The 20,999-nt window shown below is 37.4% G+C and overlaps 3 protein-coding genes across 6 annotated transcripts; 1 reads left to right on the forward strand and 2 right to left on the reverse strand.

The window, feature by feature from the left end:
• Positions 1–240: 240 nt before the first annotated feature.
• On the reverse strand, positions 241–8,443 carry LOC137951543 (uncharacterized). 3 transcript variants are annotated; one of them, XM_068798268.1, is made up of 18 exons: positions 8,359–8,443; positions 7,502–7,574; positions 6,993–7,036; positions 6,767–6,809; positions 6,386–6,613; positions 6,121–6,234; positions 4,555–4,626; positions 4,276–4,320; positions 4,095–4,174; positions 3,421–3,485; positions 3,271–3,337; positions 3,014–3,127; positions 2,079–2,152; positions 1,601–1,698; positions 1,421–1,480; positions 1,280–1,345; positions 1,137–1,190; positions 241–547 (listed from the first exon to the last, which is right to left on the reverse strand). In XM_068798268.1, exons 1-18 carry the CDS (start codon positions 8,415–8,417, stop codon positions 497–499), a joined length of 1,407 nt encoding a protein of 468 aa, XP_068654369.1. In that variant the 5' UTR covers positions 8,418–8,443; the 3' UTR covers positions 241–496. The 3 variants fall into 3 exon arrangements, with proteins under 3 accessions (XP_068654369.1, XP_068654368.1, XP_068654370.1); XM_068798267.1 differs by having other exon boundaries at positions 3,271–3,340; XM_068798269.1 differs by lacking the exon at positions 6,121–6,234 and having other exon boundaries at positions 3,271–3,340.
• A 1,108-nt stretch (positions 8,444–9,551) lies between these two features.
• Positions 9,552–17,390, forward strand: LOC137951335 (uncharacterized). Of its 2 annotated transcripts, XM_068797924.1 has the most exons (9): positions 9,552–9,697; positions 9,790–9,904; positions 10,136–11,181; positions 11,542–12,938; positions 13,145–13,275; positions 13,825–14,573; positions 14,672–14,784; positions 16,550–16,879; positions 17,116–17,390. In XM_068797924.1, exons 1-9 carry the CDS (start codon positions 9,644–9,646, stop codon positions 17,117–17,119), a joined length of 3,939 nt encoding a protein of 1,312 aa, XP_068654025.1. In that variant the 5' UTR covers positions 9,552–9,643; the 3' UTR covers positions 17,120–17,390. The 2 variants fall into 2 exon arrangements, with proteins under 2 accessions (XP_068654025.1, XP_068654026.1); XM_068797925.1 differs by lacking the exon at positions 17,116–17,390 and having other exon boundaries at positions 13,825–14,438; positions 16,550–16,965.
• LOC137951337 (G-type lectin S-receptor-like serine/threonine-protein kinase At1g11330) lies at positions 17,203–20,744 on the reverse strand. The gene is made up of 8 exons (XM_068797927.1): positions 20,007–20,744; positions 19,379–19,414; positions 19,119–19,232; positions 18,769–18,941; positions 18,433–18,643; positions 18,093–18,330; positions 17,850–18,000; positions 17,203–17,598 (listed from the first exon to the last, which is right to left on the reverse strand). Exons 1-8 carry the CDS (start codon positions 20,689–20,691, stop codon positions 17,296–17,298), a joined length of 1,911 nt encoding a protein of 636 aa, XP_068654028.1. The 5' UTR covers positions 20,692–20,744; the 3' UTR covers positions 17,203–17,295.
• Between the last annotated feature and the right edge of the window lie 255 nt (positions 20,745–20,999).

Below are 20,999 nucleotides of genomic sequence, written 5' to 3' on the forward strand. Positions count from 1 at the left end.
CCGGCTGTGCGCGTATCGACCGATATATAATACAGATTAAATATAGCGGCCGTAACATTTCATACATATCAGATTTTAAAATGTCCGACACGTATCAGATGCAAGGAGCATCTGACTATTCCCTAACGCAGGGGAAAAGCTGAAACTAGGGCACAGAATTCCAACCTCTTTTTTGGGACAAACTACACTAGTTCTCATGCAAACAAATAATTAATAGGTTGAAGCCAGTGGGGCCTGAAAATGCCTAGAGATAAAACTCATTATCAAGTCGAATTGAACATCTGGCTCATCTGGACAGACAGTAAGCGTACAAATAAGAATGTTTTGGGCATAATATTATAAGAGTCTAATAAAAATTCAATACGATTTTTTTTTTGTCGTCTCCTCTGCGGATAAAGTCGAAAGAAAAATTAAAAAAATGCAGCCTGATACATAAATTTCAATCTTTGTGCTAAAAACTACTACGGACAGAAATGTAATCAGGACCCAACATGGCCTACATAATCTTGCCTTTCCTCATTGTCCAGAATGCAGCGAAGTAATGATTCTGCAGTTCAGTTCATTCCATCATTAGAAGAGTAGAAAAGTAAAAAACCATGCCCAAATATGTCCCCTAGGATTTTATTTATTTGTTTGTTTATTTATTTATTTATTTTTAGTTGGTCGCAGGGTCAGCCACCAAGAACACCTAGTATGAACAAACTAATGATAACACAACAACACATTGTCATCTGTAGTCAAGAAGTGCATCATCTACTACCTAAGTTACAAATTAATTATGTTTATCCTCTTCAGTTCGTTAGGGGTACTGGAGGAGAGCCACTTCAAATTGACTAAATTTTTTAAGTGATCACATGGTCCTCCAACAGAAGTTACAAAAATCAGAATCTGAAGTTTAATTGAGCATTAGAGTATCTGATGAGAGCTATATCATCAATGGGATTTCCTCATTTCACTCATTGGATAACTTTGTACCTAAAAATTGTAGAGAAGATAAAACACCATGGTCTGTTTTGAGACTTGTACTGTAAGTAAGATTACTTTCTCAAATTCCATGCTGCCAAATTTAGAACCGGACAGATGCATGTTAAATACTATATTAACATCACAAAAGAAAACACATCATAATATGCTACCTGCATCATGGATCGAGGATTTGCAGTGAAAGTAGTTTCAATAGTTTTTTCCAACTGTCATCAACAAACACAATATCATAATAAATATTTGTGCTCTAGATGTTGATAACCATTAATCAGCTCAGTGATGATAGAATAATTACCTCTAATGAAAATCCATAATGAAATGCAATCTTTTTCACATCTTCCAAGCTTATCTCAACAGACATCTGTCACAAACAACACCCACTATATTCACCATCCAAATATAAAGGAAAAAAGGGCACCTCACACCAGACCATTACCTCATCTTCCCCATATGCATCTGCAAAATGGTAAAGAAGTGGCCCCAAGTTTACCCACACCTGGCAATGGATCAAAATGACAAACAATGTTCACTAAATTAATGATATTTAAAAGTATCTAAAAATTTTGTATTTGTGAATGCAGAATAATATTTCACAAATAACTTGGAGAAAACTCACTCCTCCATCTTTCAGAATTCTTGAAATAATTTCTATGTATTCAACAATATTATGTGCTGTATCTAAGAAGAAACAAGTCACCACAGCATCCCAAGATCCTGCAAAAACTCCAAGTAAAATATCCATGAGAAAACCACAAAAGCGTATAAAGAAATTGCCAAATGCAATAGTTACATTCTCAGAGTAATTTCTGAAAATGCCTTTACAGATACATAGTTGCATTTTCTCTTTAATTCATCGAAGGTATGATAAATAAAGGAACTAGTAGACGGTGCATGACATAGATGTAGTCTCTACATTTTTTTATTTTTTTTATAACTGTTGTAGCCACTACGTTGTAACTCACTTTGTAAAGCCTCCACGTATTTGAACCTCCCATCTCAAGGCTCATGGCAGAGATTCCCTGCCATTGAGGTACTAGCCCAAACCCAACACATGCCTATTTTCTACCACACATAGAAATTAATTATTGTCTGACCTTCTTGATTGTTGTCATTGTAAACTTCCACAAAGTCACCACCACACATAGAAAAACCTTCTGTGATTCCTGCACTGTGGGCAAAATCTGGTCAAGAATGAATGTTATGGCCATAGCATGTGAATAGAAGATTATATGTTCATAAAAATAACAGAAAAAAGAGACCATGAAGAGATATAAATAACGCACAATAAAATGTAAAATACTTTATGAATCCACTTCACATGTCAAATCAATCTCCATATTGCAAATATTAGCAAGTGACAAACAAAAAACGTTAATGTCATGGCTTAGTAGGACCAAGAGAATTGCTCTCTCAATGGATCTCTTAAAGTCACAAGAATTATTCAGATAAACTACACAAGAATAGAGGAGTATGTTTATGTTATTCTCTATAACAGGAAAATTCATACATAATTACATCAATTATTAAACCAAAAATATTATGAAAATACAATAAAGAGGTAAGATATATATCTACATCAAACTGTTGCTTGTTATATATTTCTTATAATACATCAAACTGTACTTATTACATGCTATGAGACCAAGCAAACAAAACACATTGATATCATAAGTTAGCAGTTCCATAAAAGCTTGTTCTTTTAATTTGGGTTTCTCAAAGTATTAAGATGTAAATCCACACTTAATTAATACTCTTCAAACTCATAACTGTTTCTATGATAGTATTATCCTCTATGTTCTCCAATGCTCACCAGCATCCGGAAGTAGATGAAATTTATTGTTTTTAGATAGAAGGATGAATCAAAGGCATATGTACCTATGAACACGGATGCATCAGAACAAATCACAAACTCTACAACGAAAAATAGCAAATCAACAAGAAATTGAAATTGGGAAGAAAGTTGTCATATAAATAAGCCTTACGAAATATATACCATGACATTTAATAATCATTTAGCTGAAAGTAATACCTAGCAGGATGAATATCTGGAAAGGTAATAGGCCGAAGTTGGTCATTATCTGAAAGGGAATTACAATTGCTATGAATCCAAGGATATATAGTCCACTCGCCAGCAGTTTCTGAGCTGAAAATAACATATACACAATGGGTTTAAAGAATTGAGCAAACAATTTCAGAATGTTCCTCTTCATGAAAATTCCAAGTTTTTTTTTTGAAAGAAGGGTGTGAATATATATTGAAAAAAAAAAAAAAATCCAAGCTTCTTACTTGTTAAGTATAAAACTTGAGCAGATCATCATGTAATAAGAGAACTCGTTTCCCTGGCATATGAAACCTGCTAATAAAAACTCGATTGATTTCATCCTTAACTAGGACCTCAATGCAAAGCACTTCACAAAAATAGCATAATTGGCATACCAAGACGTGATATCTCCAATGCCAATCTCCCCAGTCCAGCCCCAGGGACTAAGCAAGAAGGAGGCCTGTTACCCCACCAAATAGCATGTTAAGCATGATCTTTTCTTGGGAGAATTGCTAACAACTTGAAAAACAACAAATCATATGTTTCTCACAACATTGATTGTACTGGATGATGGATTAGTGTCTTATAATTAGAAATCAGTAAGGTGGGTGTAAGATAGTTTTCAGAACAACACATCCCCACCCCCCAAGAGTGTTGAAAATTCAAAACCCCCGGGCATCCCCACAGCCATTCTCCTCTGTGCCCCATTCCCATGCAGAGGGAAAGCTCTGCATATTCTCTCATGAACACAGGGACAGGGATGGCCCACCTCCCATCTTCCCTATTTTCTCTCCCATCGCCCCTGTCATCCTCGTGAAGTAGGACCAGCCAGCCCTAAACCTGGCTGTTATTTCTGCTGGTCCCCAACCCAGCCCCATGGGTTGGGGTGGCTTCCCTATGCCTATGTTAAGCAGAGGAAGAGAAGGTGGATTCCCCATTTAACTCAACCTGCTGCTATGCCCATCAATAATTCTTTTGAATCTTTTACAGCATTTAGAATCTTAATTTAAGCTATTTGACTTTCAAACAAGAAAATATTAAATAAAAGCAAAATAGATTTAATGTTCACCTGGCTGTACTCCGTTGGGGAAATAGGCGGACAAGTTCTTCAAGGATGGGCTTATAACACTGGTCACGTTCTCTTCGTCCCTAATTAGTTAATATATAAAATAGAGCTAAAGTGCTGAAATTTATGTACAGTGACTATAACAATCAATTGAACCTAAAAGCCCAAGTTTATGAGAAAATACCTCAGACGCCCAGTCCCTTACAATGTTCCTTATAATACATCTTACCTGATACAATAAATGAAGATAAACCATTACTGATATGTCTGGAAAGTAGGAAAGAATCTTTTATCTTCTATAATATCATTGGTGTTACTAGAAAGAAGTAGAATAGCAAATGACCAGTGTATGATATGGTCAATCATCTGACATTGAAAAGGAAGAGCTCAGAATAAATTTATATGACCAAAGAATTAGATGATCTGAAAAGATATAGATAGAGCTGGAAACAGAATTTTATACCTTGTCAACATCAACAAAAGGAACATTCAACTGTAATGACGGATCCAACCAATCATGTGATGAAGAATTAGCCTAAAAGGTTTACAATTGTGTTAATAGAACTGAATCAGAGAGAGAGAGAGATGTCCTTTTGCAAGGATTCTGTTTCTTAATTTACACAAGAACAATTAGAATCCACAAGTTTAGATTGGTAGGTGTCCTGGTTTCAAGCATTTACTTCAAAATAACAAAGTGAAGCCTTATGATTTTCTGTTCTGCTTCAATGAATACTACAATGGAAAAGAAGATAGAAAACTAAAATAAAGTATCAAAATATCAGTAGTAGAAACTAAATTGTGAAAAAAGTCTGCAGCCTTCCAGTGAAAATTACTGAATATTGTTAACACATTCATGAGGAGTTGAAAGTTGTAACATACTAAAAATAACATATAACATTGGATTGCTATTCAAGGTGTCCAACTAAAGTTTTTATTTCCCTCTTACCTCACTTTACAACTTTTAGTATGAGTATGTTGCCCTAGGTCCCCTCTTTGATTAAATCTTCATGTATAATATGAAACTGATACTATGGTCTTGTAGAAGTAAATTTGCCTCTAATACATGAAAATCAGATAGGAACTCTCCTCATCTTTTAACAGGGAAAAACGGTAAAGACCGAAACACAAATTGAATTAGTTTGACTGAAGACATGCACGAGCATTCTCAAGTGCAAAGTTTTCTTCACCCCCATGAAGTAGTAACACCTCCTAGGCATGTTTCAGTCCTGGTGATAAATACAAATCACTTTCTAGAACTACTGATTGGAAGACTTTGGGTTGATTTGAACCTCAAGCATTTTGCATTTAGAGAATAGAGCTTACCTAAGCAGCATATAGACAACAAGTTCATTTCACCCAGTTGGTACTTAACAAAAGGATACGAGAACACTTTGGGCAGGTTTCAAAATAGTCAGTTGAAAAACAGCTGAAAGATGAAGATTAGATGCTAGCACGAATAGAAGTCATCTATATACCAGTATGATGTCTACAGGTTTCATGTTGATTCAAAATAACAAATTGCTGCACTGCATTTGACGACCATTTTGAAAGAGAGTATTGAGGAACTGCTAGTGAGGGAAGCTTCTTCAAAGTATCCCTTTGAGAACTGTAAGTTTTTATTTAGCTCCATCTTATTCAAGAGACATTCCATACTATAGGAATATGAAAAAGCAAGGAAAGTATATTGGTCTCAAGAAAAGAACTTCCAAGTAGCACTATGAAGTATGCAATTTTGTACTTCTACCTGTTTTTAGAACAGCGTCTTGAAAAGGTAGTGCAGCCAAACACCTCTTTTGCCATCAAGCTCCTACTCACTGCAAGAGGAGCTCTTTGGCTTCACAGAGATGGGGCAAAAGAAAACCAAATCTTAAGACCATCCTGATTCTTGAGTGGGATCTATTACATTTAACACTACAATAGTTTCCAAGATTATAATATTCCACAGCACAATTCAGTCTAAAACTACTAATTTCTATAGGGATGTGAACCTTAGACCCATCTTACACACAAATAAATAAATAACACTCACATTTCCATTGGAAATTTCAATGTCATCCCCACTTCTCGGCATCTTAGCATTGCTCTCAGAGTTTATGGACCTGCTTTCACTAAATGATTTGTGACAGTTTTCCGTAGGCATCTCCTGTTGTAATCTAAATAAGTCAAATTTCTATATGAAAAGAATGTAGAAACTTCAGATCATGGCATGCTACTGAGTAGTTTTAATTGAAATTTGATTTTTACTTATAGCCCAGTAAGAATTTGATAACGTTGGAAATGGTTGCTGATGGCACCTCATTATTAGCCTTCTGGGGCAGATCATGATCTATCTCTTCTTTTCCTCTGCCACAGACTTCCCATGTTTCAGCATAATCAGCCCTCCCACTAGAAGATTCAGGATGTCCAGAACAAATATTCAGATCCTTAAAGCTTGTCTGGCTTTTGAAATCATGGTTATTCCCCAGGTCATTTTTATCACAAATGTCAACATCCTGACTCATATCCAGTGGAGGTTCAAATGCCTGCAGTGATAATAATTGAATGATGATAATTCCTAAAATGTTTTAAGGATATGCTATAATTCTTCAAAAAACTCTTATTGAATAAAAAGAAGCATTAGGCCAGTAAAATGAGTAGATGAAACATGGATGAGAAGAAAAGGACATACAAATCACCTGAAGCATGTTAAAGATGAAATACGAATTTATAGAAATACATCTGCAACATATAAAGCACCCAACCGATCAGTGGCATTAAGAATCCATTATATCTTACCAAGCACAAGTAAAACCAAAATGTATGCATTCATGTTAAAAAGTTGACATGAAATGTCAGCACACATAGACGTCTGTGCAGTTGTGTTAATAGAGTGACACATTAAAGTTATAAAGAAAAATATACCGTCTGAGCCTCTGAAATTTCAAAGGCAAATGACACAAGAGAGCCTGCAAAAGCATGAGATATTTATCAGCAATTTACACTCCTGTTAGAGTAATGTAAGATACAAATAAACCTCAGACAGAAATAAGGAGGAGAATTTCTCAAGTAGGAACTCTGTGTTAAGACAATAGGTTTAATTTAAGGTTTCAAACTCCAGTAGGTAAAGAAACAGAAGCTAGATGTAAAAAATTCACAAGACATACAACTTACAATATCAACAACTTTTTGTGAGCATTGTGCTGCCCACATAATGCAACTTTTAGAATTAGAGCTACATAAAGCTAGGATACAGTCCAAACATGACTTGGGAATTCACACATTTCCCACAGCCAGTCCAAACTCACAGGTGAGGGAAAACTTCCAGATAAGCATCTCAATATAGGTATTAACATAAATTCCATCAGAATGCTCACCCAGTACAGCTAATTCAAAAAGAGGAAGACAAAACGCTAACTTAAGTTGAAAACTACCTTATGTGCTGGTGGAAGTTTTTGAAAGGATCTTTCATATCTTCTCACATCAGCATCAGCAGCATCGGGATAGCTGGATTAGTATTTTATGAAGGAGAAAGGATATGGTAAGCACAAGAAGAGAACAAGGAAAGTAGATACTTGTCAAAATGTACTTGTATTTTGGAGAAAAACAACTAAGCAGAGTAATATCAAGCACGCGAAATACAGCCATTCTATATTTCAGAAAAAATAAATAAATAAGTGAATTTTGGTCCTAGATTTCGTGCAGCAGAAATTTACAAGCAAATCCTACCAATGCTCTTCCATACACAAGAATTACTCATAGTACGCTCGTAAAAGTATTTGCACAACAACTTCAAATATGATCACTGATAAATCAAGGATAGAACTTCGTTAAAGCAAAAATTCATGTCCAGATTATTAACTTTTCTCTCGTACAATTGTTTGAGAAATGAGAAGCTTCCTGTTAAGTTTTTTAAGACAACGAATCAGGGCTAACAACTTTCCTCATTGTTGAGAAATAAAAACATAATTCTAATACAACCATAAATTTATCCAGAACTACACTTTTTCCAGATGAATATCCGAAATGAGAAAGCATGTTTTCGATTAACAGTCACACGCAAAACCAAACTGGCTAACAATGAGAAATAGATGCTTATACAGTCAATCGCTCACGTGATTCAGAAAAAAAAAAAAAAAATCTTACTATTAAACTGCAGAAGTGAATACACGAATCAAATGCTTCAAAAAAGACCCGAAGAAGCACTGAGCTAATAATTAAAGTCAAAGTGAGAAGATATAACAAGATAATGGTGCAGGAACTAGAGCAATCAGAAACATAAACAGCTTACTTGAGGTAGGCGCTGATAATTCGTCTGAGAGATTTCACTTCGAGCGCCTCTTCCAGCATACTATGATTACGCTCTGAAGCCAACGCCATCTCTTTACCCTTTTGAATTTCTGCAGCTTCTATGGCTTTTGAAGAAGGGTTTGGTTCCTCCGATCTCGAACGGAGGACGGCCCACTTCCCATACCGGCCCACATTTCTCAGCCCTGAAAATAGTTTTCTTTTTTCCCCTAAATATGCATAATTACGGGTAAGGGGTGACATCGAGCCGAACCACACTCAAACTTGTATATGTTCTAGATTAGCTTGACCTGAATACTTCGAACTCGAGCTCTATCATGAGCTTAAAATTAGAATCAAACTCGAACCCAAAAATTTTAAGAATTCGAGCTCCAACTTATATTTAAAACTACAAAAAATAAAAATAAAAAAATTATGATGAACTTAGTACCATTGAATTGTAAGTTATCACGGATAAGTAACAAGCTTAATAAAGCTAAAAAAACACCTTCATCAAATAGTGTTTATTACATCGGCAAACAACAACATTAGATGTTCATAAACCTAAAAGGACATAATGATCGATTACCATTGAGGGTTGAGGTAAATAAGAGAAACTATCAATCAAATAAAGAGGGAATTAACCAGAGCAATTAGAGTAAAATATATTTTCATAAAAAAAATTATACTAACGATCCGTCTCATGAGCTAATAAGCCGAGTTTGCCTTATTATACTTAATGAACCTTATTTCAAGTTCGAGTTCAAGCTGAACTCAAGTAAAAACTGAATTGAACCGAGTTTGAATAGTTTGGCTTGATGCCACCCTTACCGGTATCCCCTTTATTTTTAAATTTTGATTACTTACTCTTTTACCTCAAATCACAAATTCACCCTTTTTTCCCTCTAAAGAGACGGATAATAGTGCCTGTTCTGCCAGGCATTTGGTTGAAGCGAGGGGGAAAGTATAGTCTTTTATAAAATTTCATACCATACCCATAAGTGAGTCAGACTCACCGAGTCTGACAACCCGGCCATGAGCCACTCATCGATTGAGCAAAGTTAAGTCGGTTCGGTTCGTGCTCGTCGGACCTAAAGTTAGTCAGTCCACTTCGTGGGGCTCCGTTTTCCTTGTCGCCGCTATTTATCCCCGTTCAAAGTTCTGTAGTTTAGGCCTTAAGGGTTTTAGGCTCTTCGAGCTTCTGCGTCGGACATTTCATGGAGTCCCCTCGTTTCGCAGCTCAAATCTACTTACATTAGAAACAATAGCTCTGCTTTGTCGTCGCTGCAATGACGGCAGATGCAATCAGAGATCCGCAGTCCGTGAAAACCTGTTGTGCGACGGTAAGTTTCACTGTGCTTCCATGTGTCCTTTTCATATGTTAATCATTTCGTTGATTACTTAGGTAGCATTTATATATACTCTCTTGAAACAGCTTCAAGATAGGTATTCGAAGTTGGAAGAGAAAAGAAATGCTCTGCGGCAAGCCGTGAAGCTTCTGGAGCATCAAATCGACGTTCTGCAGTCCGAGAACATTGAATTAAAGAAAGGTATGCGACGTTGTCTTCTTTATTTCTTTATATCTTTTTCCTGTGCTTTTTCTTCTCATTCTCTTTATTTTTTTATTATTACTACTAAATTGTGTTTTATATTTTTTTAGATCTTATATGTCTTCTGAGATGCAATTTGAGCGATATAATAGAAGTAGCTTGTTAAATGTGCTCTTTGAATCTGATTTTGCATTCTATTAGCTGATATAAAGTTACGACAATTGTTCCCAGATACCGAGAAAGAGAGAAAACAGGCAAAGCTAGAGAGAGAGGAAAAAGAGAACGAATGCAACCTTAAGTGCAAGTTGGAACAAGAACTATCTAGTTTGAAGGCAGAGATTGCTATTTTAAAGGAAAAGGGTTGCTCAAGAGGGCAAAAAGATTGGGAAGCAGAAGTGAAGAAGCTCTTGGAGCTTCTTGAGAAAGAGAGAGCGCAGTCTAAGCTAGAGAGAGAATATAAAGAGAAAGAATCCAAAATTAAATACAAGTTGGAAAATGAAATATCTATTTTGAGGGCTGAGATCTCTACCTTAAAAGAAAATAAGTGTTCAAGAAGTCAAGAAGATTGGGAGGCTGAAGTGAAGGATCTCCAGCTACTTCTTGAGAAAGAGAGAATTAGGGGAGATTCAGCGCAGAAGAAGGCTGAGTTAGAAAAGAAGAAAGCTGCAGAAGCATGGAAACTATTGAAATTGGAAAAGAGCAAAGTTGAAGAGTCACACGGCCTTACAGGTATTGAGAGGAAGAGAGTGGATGAAATTAGAGCTTGCTCGGAAACATTAAAATTTGAGGCCAGGGAGGCCAAAGAAGACCTGCTATTAGAGAGATCAAAGGTAGAAGAAGCAAATAGAAGGGCTGATGCGGAGAAGCAGAAAGCAAATAGAGAAAAGAAGCGGGCAGATCTGAAATCAGTGAAAGCTGAAGAGCAGAAAAGATATGCTGATCGATTGGCACAGCAACTGTCAAAAGAAAGAGAAAAAGTGGATGCCCTACAAAAAGAGATCAAAAGTTTGGTTTCTGAAGAAAAAGAATGTAAGAATTGTTCATGTTCTGGAGCCAAAGGGAACTTGGACAAAAAGATTTTGAAAAAATTGCTCAAGGAAGAAAAGATTCGGGCGAGGCAATCCAAAAGAAGCTCTAAGCTGGAGAAAGTGCAAGAGTATTTACTAAAGGAGGAACTGTCTCTCTTAAAGAAGGATGCTCTTCAAATTTCTCGTCGGCTATGTGTGCTTGAGGGCTGCTTATCTCAGGGTTTTGAAGGTATAAATGGCTCAGAAAAGGTCTGTACCTTGTTTGCACTAAACTCATGGCATGCTTTTTTTCTTTATTTATTTTTCTTTAGTGCCTCTAAGGAAGTGCAATAGCTAATAATTTGTTGAGAGTAAATACACAATATGTTGGAAAAGATTTGAGCCTTCAAGTACTATAGAAAGTTATGGTACTTGAAAGTTAGTAGGGAGCTACTATTCAATGTGGTCATAGTTTTCAAAGTATTGATATTATGGTTGCATAAACTGGAGAAGCATCTTAAAACTCTTTTTTTAGCCGATTTAGTAATTTGAATTATTTATGAAGAAGTTCTGTGCCCACTATTTATGTTATGTTCTGAGAAATGCTTTTTGTATGTTTATCTTATGCAGATTGGTGGAGAATGTAGAAGGTTGTGTGACTTTGACTCAAACTATCAGCCCTCTGATGCACAAGTGGGTGGTTTGCATTGTCAAGATGACAATGAGCTGGTAAAATCACAGTATAGTGCCCTCAGTGATTTTAGACTGGTGGGAGCGGCTGTTGATTTTGCTATGCCTTTGCTTCCTGTCTCAAGAGGGAGCAATTCACAACTGATTTCAGGTATTAGTTCTGAATTGGAGTCTCTTGTTGGAGGTTCCATCAGAAACAAGTCACAAAATTCTGGCATGCATTCGATTAGCACGTCTATTTCTGATAGAAAGTTGGTGGGCTCACAGGGAAGAGGTGCCTTTTCTAACCTCACGGAAAAATCAACCCAGGATCACTCAAAAGAAGGATCAACTAAGAAGAAGCACAATGTAAATGTGGGGCTAGTGGCTGAAAGTGGTGATCGTATTCTGCTTGACAAAGAGATCATAGCTGCACATTCCAATTCAACTCTTCTACAAAATGAAGTTGAAGAGAAAACTGTTGGCCGCACCAGGAAGAGAAAGAGGGTCCGAGATGACCCAAAGGAGAAGAAACTGCTCTTGAAGATAGAAAAAAAACTCAATGCTTTACATCAGACCTTTTGTCAAAAGAATGATATGCTTGTCTCCTTTCTATCCCAAAGAGATGGCAATTCTGAGCCAATCAGAAATGGTGATTCTGTTAATTATACATATAGCAGACCAAACATGTTCATTAAAAGGCGAAAGTTGGATTCTGTGCAAGAAGTTTTCTCACCACCCTTAGATGAAGATCTAGAACAGTACTTAACAAAGGAACTGGAGATAAAGGGGAATTATATGAAGTTACTGGAGATGGATGATGAAGCTGATGAAGAAAGGTATAGAATTTCAATTAGGATGCCCTTGTCACCAACGTTGCCTGAAGTTGAATCCCCAAGACATGGTATCTCCACAATAGATGAAACTGATTATCTGGTGGAGCAAGGTTTGATGGCTGAGGTTGACCGTTTGGATCAATCCTATACTTTTGATGTAATTGATGTGGAAATTAATTCCAATAAATTAAAATTCAGATCCCTTGAAACCATCCACGGGCTATCCTTCAATAACATCATTTGCCCATGTAATGTGAATGAGGAAGCCTTGAATGAAGAAAATGGTGTTTATCAAAGTGTTGTGAACGAGAGGCAAATTTTGTCTATAGGTGATAAGACAGCTGCAGGGAAGAGCACTTATATGTATTTTGTCCTGTTTCCGAATATGAAAGATGATACAATTCGTACAATACTTTCTGCGATGGATAACTTTGTGTCTCAAAGACCTATTTTTTCTCGGACTGACCGGGCTGTCTCAGAGATTCTGCATGCTGTTGCATCACAAGGCTATCTTTCACCTGAGTAAGTGATGTTTTACAATTTCTTTTGTGGCAATATCTTTTCTGGCATTCACACTTTTTCCTTAAAAAAAAAAAAAATCTTTGCTGGCATCTTGACTTGTTTGTGAGGTTCTGAATTTTGTCTACTACTGACAGAGATGTGTTTTCTGTTAGTTGGTGTCTTTACGTATGCCAGAAACTTAATCTTGATTTCTATTGTTATTATAGGGAGAAGGCTTGCCTGTTCTTTTCCTTGTTGCTCTATAATGTCTCGGCTGTGGCTTCATTAAAATCATCGGGCTTCAAAAATGTTGACATTTCTGACAGCTTGGGTACTTTTGCACAGGAAATAAGTAAAGGTTTGACAAGATTTTACTTCTCCATAATATATATTTTTTTTCTGAATACTGTTGAAAATTTTGGTACAGCAAATTGAAAAATGTGTGCACAATTAGACATTCATAACAATTAATGGAATACCCTGATTTTTTTTTTTTTTTTTGAGGGACAATGTATGAATTTTCAAAAATACCCTGATGTTGAGATTAGTTTGATCTTTTGTAAGCTTATTGCCTTGGTCAAGCTTCTCAGTAGTATCTGCACCGGTTGATCTTCTATTAGACATGGCAAAGTTTGTGCAGTAAAAGACGTGTCTTTTTTTAGAACTTAAGCAAGGAGTCTGTGTATCATGTCTCGTTTAGATCCCCAGTCAAAGAGGCATCTGAAGGTGTTATAGAATTAATCAAGGAGCGACCGGCATTTATAATAGATGGTTACACGATAGGTATCCTGTTGGTGCAAAATCTAAAAACATGAATCATCCTTAGTCAGATTTCTCACTTTCTGTTATAGATGGTTTGATTTTTATTCAAGTCATTATCCATGATGTTGATTTTGTCCTTTTGTAGACATTTCATATTCGGAATTAAACTTCTCATTCACCGGCATATGTGAAGCACACATCTTGTTGACCCTCATTGAAGATTTCCTCCTTAATCGAACGTTACTGGTATATGATGGTATCAAATGTAGGACCTGCACACAGTCTGAATCAAGCAGCAAAGTCATTTTAAGGGATGATAAAAATGTCTTCATGTCCTCCATATCTGCTTCAATTGAGCAGTTAATGGCTGGAGCCATCATATTGGCTTCTCTTTGTACAGCATTTGGTCACATTGGTTTCATTTGTGAGGCTTCCCACAACATTGCTCGAACATGCAGAGATGATTCGACATTGGTGCTCTCTGTACTTCATGTCTTTGCATCTATATGTGGAAGGGAATACTTGATGGCCAGCACTTGTCCTTTAATAATGATTACTATCAAATCAATTGTTTCCCAGCTTGAAAGAGGGCCTGAAACAGTTGAATCCCAATGCAAATTGTCACAATGTGGCCAATGCCCGTTTGGTGAAGGGGAAGCCTCTATTGATAAGGTTGCTTTCCTACTCCTGGATAAACTACAGGAATATGCAAAAGATGAGACTTGCCATTTACATCTTAAGAGAGCTGAAGAATTTCCAGTGAGTGACACTTGTTTTCATAACCTAAATATGAATAAAAATCCTATTTCTGTGAAATGTAAAGATGTTGCTGAAAAGACATTGGGTCACTACAGTGATATTGTCTCCCTGTTGGAACTAGTTGCCTGCTACATGGTAAATCAAATCCTTTTTTTCTTTGGCCTCTTATCTTGTGTGTGGTTATTACTGTTGATTTTGTTTTGACACAAGCATGTTATCATGTCTGCATGCAGCGTTGGGATTGGATATATGATAGGATGATTCTGCGTCTCCTTAGGATCCTGGAAACACTTACCTCCGCCGAAGTATCTGCTGCGATTCTTATTTTGATTGGTCAATTGGGAAGGTATGTTTTGAGTATATAGGACCTCGTTCTGATATTATGGATTTCATCTCTGTCAATAGTGGCTGCAATGATGTTATTGAATTTTCTGTTATGTTGCATTTTGTTTATAAGATATATGTACCGCATGAGGATATTGATTATTTTCTAATGTTCAGCATGTTTTCTTGCTTTGTTTGTTATGGCTGGAAGCTTTAGTATTGAGAAGTGAGACTGAGAGATTAGAGAGAGAGAAGGAACAAAGAGAGGAAGAGAGATTCACCACAGAGTCAGAGAGACTCTAGTTTGGGGTTAAGTTCCACCCTTAGTTATTTTCTACACCACTGAAGTGAAAGCAGGACAAAGTTATAATACCGGCCCTCATCTCCTATATTACATAAAAACCTTGATTCTAACTAAGTTAACCAAAGATAAACATAGAAAGATGATCTGGGGAAGGAAGAACAACAATAACTGTAATACGTCAACTATCCATACAAAGAAATTATATAAATACACTGTATATAATTTAACAATTAGAATGGATTTTATCCAATTTATTTTAGTTTGCTTCTCAAATTAATAATTCATAAATCATAGTGGGGGTAGAATACTATGTATCTGACAGAAATCATGAGATCACTGGTTCATCCAAGTATAAGAAAATGCTGATTACTTCAATGTTACAACTACTTCCATATATGAAGAGCAGAGTAGTCCCATAGATATCAGTTTCTTGAATTTACAGGAAGACCATAAAAATGAAATAACGGCATTGTTTCAGATGCTGGACTTGGATCCACAATTGCTTATTACTTCAGTTGCAAATGCCATAGATTTTGTTAAAATCATTTGGAGGATCATATCTTACGTGAGCCGTGAAATGTCTTGTTGGCATGCATTTCAGTCGAGGGTTGAGTCTTTTTTACCTTTTTCCTAGCCACACTCATGTTCTGCATTTTAGTCTCATATCTTTTCTTTGCTGGGGTTACCAATTATTGCTACTGAAGTAGGGATATTGAAGCTTAATTTGATTGGTTGTATGTAAGGACATTGATCTTAAACATGAAGTGCAATTGAAACAAGTAAGCGAAGGTAATGGAGAAAAGAATTCTTTGACAAAAAGGCATATGGTTTATAACAGGGAAGGAAGTAATTTCCAAAGTTTCTGGGCCTTTTGGGACTTTTGGGTCTTCTTTTTTCTTTTTTTAAAATCATTAAAAGAAAAAGATAACACCCCCAAAATGCCTACGACTGGCTTGGCAACCAGAGTGCTTTCACTTGTTGCTAGGTATAATAACAGTTAGGAAAACATTTCACCAGTACTCTTAACTTCTGTAACTTGAACAGCTCTGTAAATTATATCATGTTAAGTTGGATGGACTGGGTTTTTTGTGTACTGGGGATTTTATTCTTTCCAAGCCTTTTTGTCTTCAAGCATTTAATTCTCTAATTAATTAAAGATAAGTAGTCTGAAAATGTAACCTAAAAACTCTGTTAGTTACATTTTCAGGAAAAAAGGGTATTTGTTTGTTGTCACTATGGGAAGAAGTGTCTCGTAAGAAAATAGGTGAAACTGTATATCAGATCAGGAGTATGGTTGGCTACTGAATAAGAAGAAAGAAAAAGTTGGAGGGTTTCTTTTTGAGGTTCCTTGGATGCCATGGCAGACTTTTATTTCTGATAATTATCAGCATTGTATCTGCACAAAATGATCTTTCCCCCCCTTCATTTAGCCAAAGTAAGTCTCCTTTTGGTATATATATTTGATTCATTCTTCTTCTCCCAGGTTTGGCATGGAAGCTGAAGGATGTGAAATGGAGCAAATTGAAGAAATAGTTTGTAGTCTCTCCAAATTTTTGCATCTGGACACAACAGAGAAAATGGATCTAGCTACTCAATTTGCGGCTGCTAGTGCTTTAGTTAATTTTCTTTCTTTAGAGTACAAGGAACTTTTTCACAGAAGTGAGGAACTTATTGGTGGAACAAGTCAATCTGGTCAAGCCATTGTAGTTATAAGAATGTGGTTTTGTCAACTGATGCATGAGCAACAATTGCTTGTATTAAGTCTTTTTCAATCAACAGATGTACACAATAAGCCAAAAGAGGAAAGGAAAAGGTGATCACTTAGCTCCAAGTTCCCTTGGTTTGTGGGTATAAAAATATTCATTTTGCTAATAAATATTATGTCTTCATCTTTCTTTCACAAGAAGTTGTCGGATGTCCTAATGGGGACGATATATTCTACTTCTCTACTCCATCCCTGTTAGACATTGCTCATATGGTATTCCTATTCGATAGCCTTGAAGAGTTCTTCTTTTCTCCACTGTGAGTGCTACTCTTAATGTGTTTCAGGTGAAATGGTATCTGCACTTAACTGTTGTCAGCTCCAACAAGGCATTGTAGCTAAGAATTGTGTTTCCAGCGAGCAATGGAACTTAGTGGGGGTTAAGAAAGAGGATTGCTGCTTGTCATCTTCAATGAGAAGGTTAAAATGGTTATCCAGAAGGTAGTATCAGAAGTAAAGCTGGATTCTCAGCGGCATTGTAGAACAGAAATAGTTAGGTCATTTACAGAGTACGTTTCCGCCTTATTCGAAGTTGAATCCTCCAAGTTTTCCCGGATGAAAAATGCAGGACGCTTGGGTTCAGGTAAGGTGGCATTTTCAGTAGTAAGCATAGCTATGACACTGGACATGGTTGGCCGATCTGTTGAGCCTTCTTGCACACATAACAGTGCAACATGAATGCATCTTTCAAGTTGCCATCTGGGTTGTGGATCTTGCAGAATGGGGTCCACCAACTCATTTACCTTACTGTCATTCCACAGCTCCCATGCCTGAAATTGTTCAGAATATAATCAACAAATTAGGTAGTGGACTCCTAAGTTTTTCAGTAATAAATAGTCAAGAGTGAAGGGTGACTGAGCCATTGATCTACTGTTTGTAAGTGTTAAGGTGTTGAGTTTATTAGTTGGAAAATAGGTTTTCTAATTTGGTTAGCCATTTTGGGATAGGTCTTGGACCCAACTTTACATTAAATTATGTAGATGACTAAGTAGTGTTGAGTATATATATAGAAAATACTCACATATCCGAGAAGGTTTAGGGAGTTCCTGAAGTCGTGATGGCCGTTGTTCCTCTTTCCACTCACTATCTCAAGGAGCAAGACACCAAAGCTGAACACATCTGATTTTATGGAGAAATGTCCTTCCATTGCATACTCAGGAGCCATGTAACCGCTGCATGTCATCAATATTTCCTTAGAAAATTCTTTCTTTTGTGGCACCAAACAGTTGGTTAAAGAACAAGTTTGACATTAGGTTCTACTCACTATGTTCCGACCACCCTTCTTGTGTTTGCTTGGGTTTCTTCTGGACCAAAAATCCTTGCCATGCCAAAATCTGAAATTTTGGGGTTCATATCAGCATCGAGAAGAATATTACTAGCTTTCAAATCCCTATGTATGATCCTCAATCTTGAGTGCTTGTGAAGGTAAAGTAGCCCTTGAACAATCCCTTCTACAATTTGAAAGCGTGTCTCCCAGTTCAGAGTTGCTGCTCTAGTTTGATCTGCTTCAAGTTAATAATTAAATTGGTCAAAAGCATGTACTCCGGGCCACTCTTAGCAAATCTCTTAGCAAATCTATAATTGTTGATAGTGATGAATCTTACCAAAGAGGAATGCATCCAAACTCTTATTTGGGAGATACTCATATATCAATATCTTCTCTTCTCTCTGAACGCAACAACCCAGAAGCCTAACAAGATTCCTGTGCTGAAGCTTTGCAATGAGTATGATCTCATTTTTGAACTCCTCTACTCCTTGTCCTGAACTCCTCGATAGTCTTTTGACGGCTATTTCCGGTCCACTTGGTAGTTTACCCTGTTAGGAAAAGTTCAACAAAACCTTTTTTCATCAAAATACCATATAGGCGATCATGAACTGAAAATTCACATTGCATTTCTGACAAGTATAGTTCTTATTTTAGAAAAGATTTCAAATGCTACCTTGTAAACAGGTCCAAAGCCACCTTCTCCAAGCTTATTTTCAGCTAAGAAGTTATCTGTAGCAGCTGCAATGCTGTCGAAGTTGAAGAATGGTAAATCGGGGTGCCTACCGGAAACACCTTTATCAGTCATTAGCTCAGGGAAGAATTGGTCTTGCTTGCTCCTTGACTTTCCTGGTGAGCATAAAAAAATGTTTTCATTTTGTTTGAATATTATTTCAAGCGTCAGTTTAGGGGCTGGGGTCAACCAATATGGCAAAATGAGGTTGTAAAGAGCTGGAGATTCTTTTAGGATCCACTTGATGAATCATTGGTTCTAGTTTTTGGCGAATTACAGTGGTTGAGACTTACCTTTTCTTCTTTTTAGAAACAGGTATCTTCTTAGAAAGCAAAGGATGCACCCTGAGAGCAATAGTAGTACAGAAAGAGAAACTGCTAAGATTACCCATCGGCGACGCCCATTTCCTGCAGGAGCTTGCAAAAGAAAGAAATCATCAAGTAGTTTTATATCTGAGCGAATGACAGCATTTATGTTTTTCCTAACCAGAGCAAGATTGGCTGTGCGGACTGATAAATAGATAAATGGAAACAAAAAAATTTAGAATTCTTGCCTTTGTTTCCAGGTTGAAGAGACGGAGATGGAGCACCTGATGAGCGATGACCAGTGTTAATGTATAGGAGTAACTGCATAAATTGTCACACAATGAAAGGATTTTGAAACTTTATTGGGCTCTAGAGGAGGCAGAGGTTGGGGAATCCAATGGATATGAGCTCAAATGAGTTTAGAAAATCAATCGATGGATTGAGGGGAATTGATCTCACCAAAGAAGGCAATGTGTTAAGTACTTCACATTTAAGTTGTCCAGCATTCCAGCTTATTTTTTGTTCCGCTATAGTATCCAGAAAACGGATAATTTTCTCTGTTTTTATTCTCCTTAATCTTAAATTACTCAGATTTATATTCATATTCGGAGTTTTAGTTACTACGTTAATGGAGTCATAGATTAATCGTTATATGAAAATCCTAATTTGTATGTTGAAAATGTCTGTAAACCTGTTACCTCCATCCACTGCCCTTGGCGGAGATTGCGTTGGCGACCCTAACAAGCAGAAGACTAGTCTATCATCATGGTGACTAGTCTGGAGAATGAATTAATAGCAATTCTTGTCGCTTCTTTTTTCTACCTAGTTCTGCTTTTCAGTTGCTGGAAGAAGATAGCTGAATCAAGCAGAAGTTACCTTGATTGTTTCCCGTCGGAGATGATGAACGAAATCGATCAGTTGAGGCTCCTGATGGGCAGAAAATAACCCTGTAGTTTGTCCCACCAGGGCAATTGAACAGGGCGGAGGTATCATCCTGGGAGTAACTGTAAGCATCTGGGCACTTCTCTTTGAAAAAATTGGAGATATAGGTCGGTTGGCAGCTAGTCGCATTCGTACAGCAATAAACGGAGGCTTTGAAGACGGTGCAGGGGTGGTTGCAGCCACCGGGGGCACGTAGTTCGACCGGGCATTGCCCGTTAATGTCCGCCGAGCATCTGATTCTCTGATCACAGCCGGTCATGGGGCTGAACTCTAGGGGGATGTTGAACCCGTTGACCAATGATATGTCCAAAAAATCCATTTTTCCAACTCGATTCAGGGCGAACTCGGCGAGCGTCGCCGGCGCGGAGCCATAGCTTTTGCACTCGAGGAGGCCATCGCAGTCCCCGGTTTGGCACGTTCCTCGGCCGCTATTGTCGAAACTGCAATTGGTGCGGCCCCAGATGCGGCCAGCGGTTGTGTTGGCCGCCATAGGGATGATCCATGCTTCACCCGTATCGAGCCGCCGTCCACCAGCGTCGGGCATCCCTGCGGCCCACACAGTGTATGGACATTGGTTTCTGATCTCGAAGGAGGCTCCGCTGGTCAAGACGAAGATCATAGAAAGGAAGAAGAGGCAGAGCAGGGAGACGGCCCCGCGTCTCCGGAGAGGCATCTGGTATCAAAATGGAATACGTATCTTTTTTCCTTGGAGATCCAAACAAATAAAGAAGCTCTGTCCATGAAGTGTTTGAATTTTAATTTTTATATCTACTGTGAGGCTTGCTTTCCTGGAAACTTGCAGACTGCTGTAGGTGGGTATTGACCATTGACTCAGGCTTCAGCTGCGCCACATTGGTGCTGGGTGAGACGTGACCGATCAAAAGTCGTTCTCCGACCATTTAATAATTGGAAGTTGGGGCTTTCTAG

Source organism: Aristolochia californica, unplaced genomic scaffold (genome assembly GCF_029961685.1).
Source record: "Aristolochia californica isolate CCGP_79_NKW_82.1479 unplaced genomic scaffold, dmAriCali1.0.hap1 SCAF_15, whole genome shotgun sequence".
Lineage (NCBI taxonomy): Eukaryota > Viridiplantae > Streptophyta > Magnoliopsida > Piperales > Aristolochiaceae > Aristolochia > Aristolochia californica.